The 14,056-nt window shown below is 51.8% G+C and overlaps 1 protein-coding gene across 1 annotated transcript in view; it reads left to right on the top strand.

Moving 5' to 3' along the window:
- Positions 1-871: 871 nt before the first annotated feature.
- Positions 872-14,056, top strand: part of ASIC2 (acid sensing ion channel subunit 2) — a 924,670-nt gene continuing 911,485 nt past the window's right edge. The window contains 2 exon segments of the mRNA XM_006185835.3: positions 872-1,338; positions 1,340-1,777. Of these exon segments, the coding sequence (XP_006185897.1) occupies positions 1,222-1,338; positions 1,340-1,777 (555 nt within the window). The 5' untranslated portion in view covers positions 872-1,221.

Genomic DNA, 14,056 nt, shown 5'->3' with positions numbered 1-14,056 from the left:
CGCCCCCTCCCCCGCTGCAGAGGCACTGTGGTTTTGGATTGCTCCTTTCCTTCCGCGTTTCCAGCATCCCCCATATGGAGCACCCTGGCTGAGTCTGACCTGGGAGCAGACACTGGTGCAAAGGAATGTTGCCTACCCCCAACCCCTATACCTGGCTCCTGGGAGTTTACCGAGTGCCTTCCTTCCATCTACGGGGGGGGGGGGGGGAGCGAGTGTCACGTCCTCACACCCAGGGCTGGTTCTCCACCTTGGGGCCCCGAAGCCCCCACTAGCTCCTTCCAAAAAAGACCAAAAAGAAACTTTCGCTGGGTCCCCCGACCCTATCAGCCCTCTCCCCCACCCCCACCTACCCTCTGCCCTCTCCCCTTCAGCAGCCTGGTGGAGGAGGGGGTGAGGGATGCTGGCTAGATCGGTGCCCTCTGGGTCCTCGCTCTTCCTCCCGGAGGCGGGGGAGAGACGAGTCCCCCATCCGAGCCCCCCGCATCCTTCCCAGCCTCCAGGTCCTCGCCTCTCCGCGGCCGCGCGCTGCCTCCTCTCCAAGGCGCTAGCCACGGCCCGCCGGCATTTGGAATTCTGCCCCCCCCCACCCCGGAAAAAAGGGGGCCTGGAGGAGGAGGGACGACGGATGCTGGCCGCGAGGAACGGAATCCGGAGTCCAGAACAGCACGGGAGAGGAGCGGAGCGGCGGCGGCGGCGGCGGCGGCAGCGGCGGAGGACGGTCTGAAGCTGCGCCGCTGCGCCCGCCCGCAGTGCATCAGCGCGGCCGCCCTGACATCCCCGGGATGGTTAACACGGGGCATTATGCACTGGTTAACAGGCTCCGAGCTGCTGAGCGACTTGTTTTAAGCATTTTCTCCCTCGCTCTCGCTTTTAATCTTGTCTCTAGTGGCGTGTGTAGGGGGGAGGACTTTATTTCCATTGGCTAAGCTCTCCCTTCCCACCCACATCTCTTCCACATCACCTTGGTGTCTCCCTAAATAAAACCAGCCCTCCTTATCGCCTGGAAAAAATCAGGAGCTAGAGTTTGAATGGGTTTTATATAAACACTCACCCCTGGCGGCGTGCGGCTGGGCTCTCAGGATGAACTCACGGCACCTGGCCTGAGGCTTGCCTTTGCTTCCCTCCTTTGAACGGCAGGGTTTAAGCAGAGCCCGAGGACTGGGACCTCTTCCCTGAAACCGGATCAACGTGAAGCCAGTTGCGGAACTGCACAGGGTCCCCATGGACCTCAAGGAGAGCCCCAGCGAGGGGAGCCTGCAGCCCTCTAGCATCCAGGTCTTCGCCAACACCTCCACCCTCCACGGCATCCGCCACATCTTCGTGTACGGGCCACTGACCAGTCCGGCGCGTGCTCTGGGCCGTGGCCTTCGTGGGCTCCCTGGGCCTGCTGCTGGTGGAGAGCTCCGAGAGGGTGACCTACTACTTCTCTTACCAGCACGTCACCAAGGTGGACGAGGTGGTGGCCCAGAGCCTGGTCTTCCCAGCCGTGACCCTCTGTAACCTCAATGGCTTCCGCTTCTCCAGACTCACCACCAATGACCTGTACCATGCCGGGGAGCTGCTGGCCCTGCTGGACGTCAACCTGCAGATCCCGGACCCGCACCTGGCTGACCCTGCAGTGCTGGAGGCCCTGCGGCAGAAGGCCAACTTCAGACACTACAAACCCAAGCAGTTCAGCATGCTGGAGTTCCTGCACCGCGTGGGCCACGACCTGAAGGACATGATGCTCTACTGCAAGTTCAAAGGGCAGGAGTGCGGCCACCAGGACTTCACCACTGTGAGTGCTCAGTTTTCAGTTCATTCTTGTGCTCGGGCCTCTGGAGAAGCGCCACGCTGATGGCCTCCGGCTTGGTTCAGGGTCTCCCTGCACTTTGGAGCAGGTGAGAGAGAGCACTGGCTCCGTGGAAGGCCAAGAGGGTAGTTGGCCTGAGTTGCTGGAACCGGTTGGAGAGGCCTGCCTGCTGGGACGGAGCACTGCTGTCTGGGCAGACGTGGAGGGCGAGCAGGGGGCCTTGCCGAGGGGGATCGCCACCCCAGATGTGCTGAGTTGCCCTCCGCCCAGCTGGAGGGAGGAGGCCTGAGCTGTCCGTGGTCTAGGGCACTTGGTGTCTGAGCTGTGTGATTGGAACAGCTTGTCATTGACGAGGTGGCATTTTTTTCTCTCTCTGCTCGGAAGTGGCATCAGGCTCAGCATCCTGTGGGCTGGGCTGGAGCTTCCAGCTGCCGGAGGAGGGAGTGTGGGGCCCCAGGCAGCCTGGGTGCTTCCAGTGGCTTTGGGAGCTTGCTGGATCAGGTGGTGCTGCAAAGGTGTGGAAGTCTCTTTGCTTCCTTTTCTTGCGTGGATTCTGAGCTCCATTTGGGGAGAGGAGAGGCCGGGGACCTCGGGTCTCCGTCTGGTCTGCTGGCAGTTCAAAAGCAAAGAGATGTCCAGGGTGCTTGGGCCAAAGAGGAGGGTCCAGGTAGAAGCCTGTGGGTAGGATGGTCAGTGAGATGCCTATGAGGGCGAAACGTTGCAGGCTGGCTCGTCTGGGAGTTTCAGCTGGAAACTCAAAGGCTTGGTTTGCTGTCTGTATAACGTGGATGCGAGAGGAGTGGTGTGGGGAGGGGGCGAGCAGCTGTGAGATCGGAAAGCCTGGAGGAGGCGCGTGGAGCTGAGTAAAGAGGAACAGTGGAGGGGGAGGTGGCTCACGTTCAGGACGGGGCTTCCTGGAGGGGCAGAGGGAGGATGGGAGGAGAGCCGTTGCTGCCGGGGTTGTGTGTCTGCCCAGTTAGTGGGCTGCTAGGCTAACCTGGCATAACAGGTCAGATTGCAGCTGCGGACACCTCTTTGCTTCCAGGAGAGTCTAGGGCATCAGGGGCTTGGTGGGGGGGGGGGACCCTCCAGAAGCCCAGTGTGGCTGCTTCTCCCAGAGCTGCCTTAGGGAGAATTGAGCCTTGTGCCAAATTGCAATTGTAAGTTCAGCGTGGCAGGTGCTGCAATTACAAAGAGACTGGACTCTGTCGTCAGCGATTGTCTGGGGCCCTCTGCCTAATTAAGATGTGCCCTACCATTCTCGTGCTGCATCCCCTCCCCACCTGCTCTCAAATCCACTGCCTACCAGCCTCTTGCTCTGAGTTTCTTTTAATGCTACAGCCAGACTGCCCGCCAGCCTCTGTGCTTGCTGTTGGCCGTCTCTGATTCTGGAAAAGCCCAGAGTGCTGAGGGGGAGGGGGCATTGCCTCTCGCATCCCGTAGAGCTCTGTTCCCTGGGGGAGTCGTTTTGTGTTATCTGTTTTAAACACTGTGAGAAAGAGCCCAGCAAAATCGGCGGTGGTGTGTGTATGCTAAAGAGGAAGTGGGTCTGAGCTGGGGGAAGGGACCAGCAGTACTGGAAGCCCTTCTCAATGGAGCGAACACAGGATCCTAAAACATGTCACACACAAATGATGTCTTTGGTGGCTTGGGGAGAGATGGGGAAAGTGCCTTGTTCTTGCAGGCAGAAACGTTCCCTGTATTCCACCCCGTGCTTTCTAGTGCCGTGGCAACACTCAGCTTCGCCACTGCAACATGCCGCTCCGAAACACGCTCAGCTGTTCCTCTGTCTGCCTGAACACACATGGAACACACAGACAGGAGAGAGAGAGAGAGCGTGCAGTGAGAGCAGCTGCAGTCGGCAGCGGACCCTGGACCGGGTTCTCAAGCATCCTTGTAACCTCATGCCCACCTAGTGGCTTCCTCTCAGTTCATGACCAGGTTCCACTGAGAAGCAACGGTTCTCTGACCCTGGGCTGCTCCTCTGCACCTAGCTCATCATTTGGGTTCCTGGGGTCCCAAGAGGCCAAATATCAGGTCTTAAAACCTTACCTGAGCCTTTGACCTCTCCAGGTGGTCTCTTAAATCATGGAGCTGCCTGTGGATACAATTTATTACTTAGTAAGTGTCATGTCAATGTCTGCCAACCTTGCCAAGTCCAAGACTGATATGGTTACGTGTCCCTCCTGGCTCTGACCCTCCATGTATGACCCCCCCCCAGTGTTGAAAAAGGGATGAACCTCAGGGCTGGATCTTCAAGGTGTTCAGGGGAGTCTCAAAAAGGGCACCCACTCCAGGAAACCTGCTCTAGGCGGGAGGCTGATCCTTGTCACCCGTTGATCCCAGTGAGCAGCCAAGTTAAACCTCTACGAGGGGGGACACGATGCCAAGTTTGTTCCAAGACCTTGCAGTGAGCGCTGGTGCTTCCCATTCGCCCTTGGCTCCCTGGCCCCTTGGCCTGGGGTGCAGGTGTGCTTGTCCTTGGGCTCCCACATCGGAGGAGAGCGGAGAGCCTCACAGGCGGTGATGGGAGAAGTTGGTTCTCTGGCTCTCTCTCATTCATTTTCTCTGCTGCACCTCCCTCCCCCTTTGGCTAATTTACTGGGCTCTCCCTGGGTTTGTCCTACGCTGGGTGGCTTCTTCCCTCTGTGCTATGACGGACTTATTAGATAAATATGGGGGAGGGGATGTCCCAGGTAGATCGTGTTGTTTCTGTTTTTCTTTTTCTGTAAAGCATACCTGGTGCCATCTCCAGAGCTAATGCTTTCTCATACGCTTCCTTCTTCCAGGTTCTTAGCTGGTGCGCAATGAAGTTCATAACACCCTTTTAATTAACGAGTGAGCCATGCTTCTAGCAGAGGGAAAGGCTGTCTGTGGAGGTTACAAGTCTCAGGAGCCGGGGGTAGACCTCTGACCTCCATGTAAATAGGTGTGTCGCATGCTCTGGGTACTCTGTCTCCTCACCTGACTTCAGATGGGCACATACTTCTGCCTTCCTGGGAAAGGAGAAGAGGGCTCTCTTTGATTCCATAGTGTCTACTCAGCCAAGATTGCCCGGCGGATCTAGCATGAAGGGAAAGGAGTGTGGGGGATGGAGGAGAGCTGGCCAGGGGTGTGTCTCTGGCCATGACTGGATGAGCTGAAGTGAAGATTAGGATAGGAAGACCTAAGTGTGACTCCCAGCTCCATCATTTCTTAGCTTATTCCCTGGGTCGTGTTTTGTACCCTCTCTAGGCATCGACTTGCTGATGGAACATGTGAGAGTAACATGTGACTTTCTAACTCACAGGGAGAGCGAAACATGTGAGCCAATGTATGTGAAAGTCCTTTTGTACCTTGTGACAACTATGCGCGTGTAAGGCGGGGTTATTACCACGATCAGTAGGAGGGTTCTTGTTGTCCAGCCTTCCTGCCCTGTTTGCAGCCCACCAGGAGAGTCAGTTGATGAGTGATGCTGACAGGATAAACCAGGGAGAGGGAGGAGGCTGCTACTGTTTGGGACCCTGGGCTAAACCAGCATCACGGAGATGGGGTTTCTCAGAGTGGAGGACACCACTGGGTTCAGTACTTCACTATTGTCGAGAGGCGGCAACCCCTCTGCTTGTGACTAGCAGGTGACTGTTTCTACGTTGCTTCTCTGCTCATCCCGTTGGGGTTCATCTGCCTCCAAGTTCAGGAATGCAAATGACCCTTCAGTGTGCATTTTTAACCTGATCTCCACAGTTTGGGGGCGGGGGTTGGTCCCTGTGTACTTTAAACTTGAGATTTCTACGAAAGGCATTTCTTTTCTTCCTAAAAGAAAGGTCTTGCCACGGTGGGATCTTGTTAGAGGCAATTCTGTGACTCTCATTCATCACATAGCATGATAGAGATGGGGAGGGGAGGGTTTGGGAAGCTCAAGTGTTTGGAATTCTTGCCCTAGGCTTGGTGGGTCCACAGCTAATCTTATTACTTCCTATTGCATTAGGAGCAGGTGTGTGAAAAATGTGGGCTCTGGAGAGAGTGCTGAGTTGGAATTCCAACTGTACCCCCTCTTCCGTGTGTAATCTTGGGCACATTTCTTACCCTTACTTTTCCCATCTCTAAATAGGAACGGTAATACTTGCCACTCAGAGCTGTTGTCCTGATCCAGTGAGGCCGAGGATGCTCAGAGCTAGTGCATGGCAGACACCTACCCTGTACCTGTCCTGTACCAGGCACCTTGGCTGTGCTTAGCGTCCCATGAGAGTGTTGCCTGAGCCTTGGTCAGACTCTGGCTCGCCTTGACGCCAGGCCCGCACTCTTCCCCCTCTCCTGCGCTGTGACTCACCCACAGCTTTCGAGCACAGGCAACTGCTGTGTTTGTGGGACTCTTAATTGTCCTAATGTGTCAAACTTTTACTTTCCTCGGTACTTCCATCTCAGTTCTGCTGCCCAGACATCCTCTCGTCCCCCCTCCCCCCCACCCTTGGCTTCCGTGTTCCAGCCCACACGACTAACCTCAGCCCAGGGAGCTTGTGCTGCCCCCACCCCCGGTAGGAGCTGAGTGGCCTGGGTACCAGGTGTATTTATCACAGCGTGTCCTGTTGGTGTCTACACATCCATTCCTGTGTTAATCAAGCAGAGCACCTACTATGTGGCAGTGATAGAGCCAGACCAGGTCCTGGCCCTCAGAGAGCTCACAGCCCATTTCCCATCCCCTCTGGATGGGGGGCTTGTGGGGAGCAAGAATCTTGTCTCATCAAACACGTTCTCTGCACCCGTCATGCTGAATGAATACAGGGCCTGCCCACTAAGCACCCCCAGGAAGGGTTTTTTAATTCAATGGTTACTTGCTGTTTCTTGAACTGACCCAGCATCCTTTGCTCATGGACCTTTCTAACTTACTCCTTTGCCTCTCACACCTCTCAGTATCAATTTCTTTAAATCCTACGTCCTTTAAAATCCAGCTTTAGTGAATCTCTGTAGCCTTCTCTAGGAAACTGCTGCCGATCCCTCTCCCCTTACCATAATCTAAATTAATCTCTTCCTGCTCTGTCTCCTAAGCAGCCTTCGGCTTACTCTGACAGAACAGTCGTGATGCTTTCCTTGCATTGGAATCATGAAGGTTTTTAGGCTGGAGGGGACCTTAGAGATGATTTAATTCAATACCTAAATTTTTTAACCTCTGATAATTTTCACATGTTGCCCATTTCAGTCTCCCCCACCCTGGAAGACATGACGTCTTCACTAACTTCACGTTCTCAGAATTTAGAACTGCTTAGCAACTGGTAAGCTCTCAAAATGTGTCATCAGAGTGTGTTACTTGGGTTTGAAGTTTTTTGCTTGTAAGGTGATTCTATAGCTGACAGACACTGAAATAGCTTTTCTTTTTTGCTTCCCTTTTCAGTATAGGTATCCAGGTCCACACCTGCGTTGGGATGGCTTGCCTCATTATTATTATTTTAATAATATGCACTCTGATGATAGAAATGATCCGTGCTCATTGGTGAAAACTTGGGAAGTGTGGGAAAGAATAAAGAAGAAAAAATTACCCATAATATCCTCTTAGGTGTTTTTAGGTGTATAATTTCGGTATTTGGGGAGTGGCTCCTTTTGGTCCCGTGATGTGTGCATGAGGGTGTGGATGCCCACGCCTGGGGTCACGCATCTGATGTGCATGCACACCTGGCCAGTGTCAACTTGCTCTCTTGTTTCTGGGTCCTGTGGGTGGTGCCCAGGGTGTGAGGAATTCCCTCAAAGGTCCATTTAGAGTCAAACTAAAATCCAAAGATAAGTCTCAGTGAGCCTGAGCGACACCCCTTTGGTGGGACAGATTTTGTCTTATCTGCCAGAAGCGCCCAGGGATAATTTGTGAGAGGCAGTGGTAACCGCCCCTCTCCACTCAGCCTCCTTGGCTGTGGAGGTTACAAGTCTCAGGAGCTGGGGGTAGAACTCAACAACTGGTCACCAGTTACTCTTTTTTTCATGGCACGTAATTGACTGTCCAGCTGTGCGTTTACCTGAGGCCATCTTTGTCCTGTTTGTCTCATGTTCGCTGCGATGAACCAGAGATACGTTTGCCGACACCAAAGTAGATCTGCTGACTGAGGCCCAGCTCCCCACGGCCACGAGGACGGTGAAGACCATGACGTTGTCCTTGCACGACCATCCCTGCACACCTCGGCACGTGGGTGTGGACCCTGACTCTCCCTCACTCGGGAAGCTTCTTGGCTCGTTGTCAAAATGGTCTAAATTGCACTGAATGCAGAGTAGATGACCACTCATCTCCCTTAAGATGCTTGGAAGTTTTGCGAGCCTTTGCTGTGATCCTGGAGAGGCAACCTCTCTGCCCAGCTGAGTGAGTGGTTTTCTGTGGTAGGGATCTTCTAGTTTGCAGCATGTTGGGTGGTGGCTCTTGGGAAGTATAGCTCTCAGGGGTGTATTGACTGTGCCCTGAAATGATGAAGAGATAAGAACACTGACTGGGAGCTGACTGGTATAACGACCCATACCATCTATTTGCAAAGAAACGTTGAAGTGGCAGCAGGCCGCTGTGTGCAAACCTCGTTGCTGTATGTCCGCACCTCTGTCCCTGGGAGTCCTTAGACCTCCAGAAGTGCCGGTGGAAGCAGCTCACTGACCCGGGAATCGGTCCTTACCGCCTCTCTGCAGTGGCTCTCTTTTCTTCTCTACCGAAAGTCCTTCCCTTAACAAAGAGATGAATTCCAGGCAATTTTCTATACATTTTCTAAATCCCGATTTGCTACTGATTTCTAGAGTAAGAGCTGAAATGGGAGCCTGTGAAAAAAAAAAAATCCCCCAGCGACTCAATTGGTAGCTTTTAGCCCCAAGTTTGTTGTCAGAGGCGTTGTTCCCATAGTGCAGCTCATATTTCAAAGTACCAAGTATCCCATTCTCTCCATCAGAGCAAATCTGCCACCTGGGTCTAGTGATGCCTGGAAGTGTTCTGTGCGCTCTCTGTTTTTGTCTGAGTGTTTATGGTGGATGGGGTAGGTTGTCATATCAAAACTGACCACGGGGGCTAATTGTCACCTGAAACAAATGGCCTGCATCACCCCAGCAAGTCTGAAGTCTCATGTGTCATATTTCTCCCATGCAATGGCCTTAAAACCAGTCCATTTAGACGGAGCTTAGTGGTTACTGGAAGCCTGTTTATCAGGATGGGCTTTGTTTGGGAACAACATTCTGGAAAGGGTCATCCTTTGGATGCTAAAAGCATTGCTCCATCTCCCAGCTCTCATTGTCTCATGACTCAGTCCCTTCCCTATTGATTACCTCAGTGGCTGTGGAAATTTATACTCAGGAGAAATAAAGCGTGCAGCACAGAAGGAACGCATTTGCCTGGATTTATTGGGGCAAGGTAATTAGCCTCCGCGGGCCTCGGTTTCCTCGCTTGTAAGATAAGGAAACTGAACTAGGTGATTCCCAAGGACTTGCCACCTTGCAGGACTCTAATGCAACAGGACGTAATCAAAATTATTTTCTGATCTCACATTTGCTCGCTTAGACTACAGCCTTAACTTATGTTTGGGGACAGGAAGTTGATGTTATCTTGTTAACGAGATATATTTGTTTGTTTGTTTATATTATGTAGATAGAGCTATACAGTGGAAGCAAGAATACCCTGATACACTGGGTGGCTGTAGTGGAGTAAGGGAGGCATAGGACCCTACCATCAAAACTCTGTCCATGAGCTCTGTGTGTCTGGCTGCAACTCGTCAGCCACCCTGAAAGATTCCATCACGCTGGTCCTGCAGTTGTGGGCGGGGGTCCCTGTACAAATTAGCAGGGCATCTGTGGAAGATGCCGTCGGTTGGTGTTCCCTCCAGACCCCCTTTCCTGCTGCTGGGGCTCCTAACAACGGCTCACATCGGCACTGAGAACAGGAGGATGCCCTTGTCGACTGGCACTGCCTCTCCTGGAGATATCTGAGAGGTTATGCACCTCCCCACCGCCTGGGGGCGGCCAGTGGCCAGTGACTGACTGACACAGGAGTACAGAATGCCAGGCATCTTGCCGTAAGACCCAACAAAGTGTGGTGCCGTGTACACTCCATAGCTTCCCATGGGATCAGGCTGAGCTAGACTTCTCCCGAAACCACACCTTTGCTTACCTTTTCTCCCTGCCCTGTCCTGCGTGCCTCATCGCCTCCTGGGCTTTTCCTGAAGTCATTCCTTCAATAAATCACCTGGACGAGAAACCCCATCTCAGGCTCTGCCAGGGAACCCAACCTAAGTCTTGATTAGTTTTAGCTTCTCCATCTGTTAGATAACGTGGAGAATCACTTAGATGTATGGACCTATGTCTGGCTTAGGAAGAAGGGAACACCTATTTCAAAAGTCTTTTAAAGCTCGGACTTTGTAGACACGCCCTCCGCTGTGGCCTGTAACGATTTCCAAGGGAGATTTGTCATAGTTCAAATGAGCATCTCTCTGATTAGGATCCGCTGTTCTAGGCTCAGTTGGTTTATTCCTCTTTGGAGCGTTTGGTCTGAAGAAAGCCCTTCCCAGAGTTCTTGTGGCCTAAGAGCTGAGCCATGTCTGTTCTCCTGGCTGCTGCATCCTCCCAAGATGCTCACAGTCTAGCTCACACCTTTATCCACAGCTGCCTTCCCATCATTTCTCAGTTCTGCTACCTCTGAAAGCGTCCCTTTCCCTCCCTCCTCCCAGCCTTCTCTGCCATTTCTTCCTGGATGTGTCTCCATCTGGCTTCGAGCCACAGGGAGGAGGCGACTGCCTTTGACGTTGGCAGTGGCTTGGGCCCATCTGTACAGCAGGAGGCAGTGAACGATGTATGGCTGACCAGGGGTGATGCTCCTCGTATGTCATGGAAACCATGAATGATGAGGAGTGCAGGAAAGAGCTGAGACTGCGTCGCCTGGAAAGGGAAGTGGGTGACTCAAGGCAGGGTGATCGCCGTCTTCACACACTTGGAGGCCCTCCCAGAGAAGAGGGATGAAGCTTTCTCTGCCTGAGGCCAGAGGGCAGTGCGAGCACCCACGGGTGGGCAGAAGTTCCCAGAGGTGGATGTCAGCTGCTTGGAGTGAGCCATCCTGGGAGCACCTGTGTCCTGTCATCAGCTCTGGCTGGAGCCACACAGTCGCTTATTGGCAGTGCGGTGGAGGTAGATCAATGTCAGGTAAAGAGCTGGATTTCATGACCTCGACAGTTACTTTCAACTCTGAGTATCTTTGATTTATTTCCTTTTGGAACAGATCCTTGGGATCAGAGGTGAGGGCCATTGACAAATGGTATTGGCGAGAACTGATAATAGATGCAAGCCAGCACACCCAGCCTGCAGAACCTCCCCGTTTCCCAATACTGTGTAGCCTTGAGGCTGAGAGTTTCAGAAGCCGGGAATAAGAATGGTGCAGTTGGAGAATCCTTGGAGACAGAAGATGTTAAGTTCATCCAGAGAGCGGATGGGTGGGGGTCGCCAGGGCTTCGAGTGGCAGTTAAATGACCTGGCCTCTTCAAGGGAGTGTGCACAGCTCCTTGAGAAGCAGTTCCCAGTGGCCTTTGGGGACCAGTATTCACCAATGGCTAGTGATTAAATCAATCCTGCCTGTGTTACGCAATCTGTCATAAATTCTAGGCGCTAGCTCTAGTCCTAGAGAGTGAATCTCGGGTGTACTTGGACCTGGCCTGGTTCCTGGTTGGGGGCTGGGGAGACTGAGAGGTACCAGGTGAGCGGTGACTCTGGGGTGGATGGGGCTTGAGATGGACCCAGTCATAAGGGCTGGAAGGAGGCTGATCTGGCCAGGAGAATGCCCTGCCCTGGAGCACCAGGGCCTTATGGCAAGCGTAAGGAGGATGAAGGGGCTCTGGCACCAGAGGAAATTACAGAATGAGATATTTTAGCCAATCACGGAATTCAGTACCTGACAGGTGTGGGCTCCAGGCTTGCATGACTGTGATTTTTTGATTAATAAGAAATGTGTATTTGTCTTCATCCTTGGTTCCTGGTATAAGAGCTTGAAAAATCCATGGAATTTCCTGAGGGATTAGGGTGAGTGGAGCATCTTTGGTTATACCGAATAAGGTTCTTTCAACCAGACCTGACTTACGCTAAGGAGGTAACTTTTTTAAATTGACCTGTTTTACAGTGTTGTGTTAGTTTCTGGTATACAGCATAGTAATTCAGTTCTATGTATATGTATATATATGTTTTTTCATGTTCTTTATCATTATAGGTTATTACAAGAGGTTGAATATAGTTCCCTGTGCTATACAGTAGGATCCTGTTTTTCTATTTTGTATACAGTACTTTGTTATCTACTAACCCCAAATTCCTATATACCCCACCTCCTTCCCCCTTGGTAACTGTACATTTGTTTTCTATGTCGTTGAGTCTCTTTCTGTTTGTAAATAGGTTCATTTGTGTCCTTTTTTTAGATTCCACATATATGTGATAACATATGATATTGTCTTTCTCTGTCTGACTTCACTTAGTATGATAATCTCTAGGTCCATCCATGTTACTGCAAATGACATTATTTCATTCCTGTTTATGGCTGAGTAGTATTCCACTGTGTATATATACCACATCTTTATCCAGTCATCTGTCGATGGACATTTAGGTGGCTTCCATGTCTTGGCTATTGTGAACAGTGCTGCTGTGAACATTGGGGTGCATGTGTCTTTAAGGAGGTGACTCTTGATGAGCCCCTGGATAGCTTCAGGATGGGGGCCGGTTGCCATCAACCATGTGATTAGAGGGCCTGGAGATTAAGCCAATCACCAGCAGCCAATGATTCAATCAACCCTGCTACGTAACGGAACCCCTCCATAAGAACCTCTAAATGAAGGGAGCACTTCAGAGAGCCTCTGGGTTGGTGAACACCTGGAGGTGCTGGGAGGCCAGAATATCCAGAGAAGGCAGGGAAGCTCTGGGCCCTTCACCCTACACCTTGCCTCGTGCACCTCTTCCACCTGGCTGTTCCTGAGTTATAGCCTCTGCAATAAGCCAGGGATAGTAAGTAAACTTTTCCTGAGTACTGTGAGCCATTCTAGCAAGTTCTCAACCCTGAGGAGGGGGTCATGGGAATCCCTGATTTACAGCCAGTGGGTCCAAGGTACAAATGACCCGGACTTGTGACTGGCGTCTGATGCGACTGGTCCTTTAATCCATGGGGTCTGCCCTAACTCCGGGTAGTTAGTGTCAGAAGTGAAGTGTTCTGTGAGTAAAAAACGGATCTTAGTGATGACTTTGTGCAAATGACTGAACCTCTCCTCAGTTTCCTCGCCTATTAAATACTAACCATACTGGTACTTACGGCACAGGCTGGTGTGCAGCAGGTGAATGAAACGGTAGAAGAAAACTTAGCATCGGGTAGACGTCAAGCGGCAGTATTTTTGTTGCTGCTGTTACTTGTATTAATACTAAGATGAGCTGGGGATAAAACATAGCGACAGGGGATCTGAGAGCAAAGGGTTTTTTGGGAAATCCGTATTGACTTTAGCAAATCCCAAGAGGATGGGGATGGAGCTGCAATCAAGCCAGGCACCCAGCTCCTGATATTACTGTTGGCCATAAGCTACTGTAGGCACCCAGAGTACGTGAAAAAACAGAATTCTTTCCATTTGATTAACACCATGTAGTTTACAAAACCTGTTAATAATTGCTAGTGTTTTCCGAGCGCATATTATATCTGAAACGCTGCTCTTTACGTGGAATAACTCATTCTGTTTCTCCAACAGCCTTGTGAAATATGTAGTGTTTGTAACTCTGTTTTTTGGTCTGGAAGAAATTGAGGCTCAGAAGGATTAAATGACAAGCCTATGGTCACCCGGCTCTGATTCCATATCCTCCAGGCTTTCTTTGTAAGATGCTATTTGGTCCTCATAATAACTCTGAAAGTGGAAAAGGTGACGGTGTATCTGTGTCACAGTTGAACACAGGTAAGGCTCAGAGATGCTGAGTGACTGACACAAGGTCACTCAGCAAGAAAGTGGGGGTCAGAGTTTATGCCTTCCGATTCCCTTTTGGGGGTTCTCTGTGAAGACATCAAGCTGACTGAAGCCAGGCCATTCATCAGCGAGTCTTCAGCTCAAAAGGTTTGAAGTTTAGGCCAAAGTTCCCTCAGTTTCTCTATATCCTCCCCTGGGAACCAGGAGCCTGGCAGCTACCAGAATCGAACCGGAGCAGGAGAGTGGGTGCAGGGGAAGACGCAGTGGAAGCTGTAGCCTTCAGCTGGCCATGGAGCCCCCTAGCCCTTACCTGCATCCCTTGCCTTTTGTGCAAGTAAACTGAGAGAAGAGACAAAGGCAGCCCAGCCCTCTG

The sequence above is a fragment of the Camelus ferus genome, chromosome 16, assembly GCF_009834535.1.
Source record: "Camelus ferus isolate YT-003-E chromosome 16, BCGSAC_Cfer_1.0, whole genome shotgun sequence".
In the NCBI taxonomy this organism is placed as follows: Eukaryota; Metazoa; Chordata; class Mammalia; order Artiodactyla; family Camelidae; genus Camelus; species Camelus ferus.
Note: the sequence above shows the minus strand (reverse complement) of the source record. Positions and strands in the feature narration are given on the sequence as shown.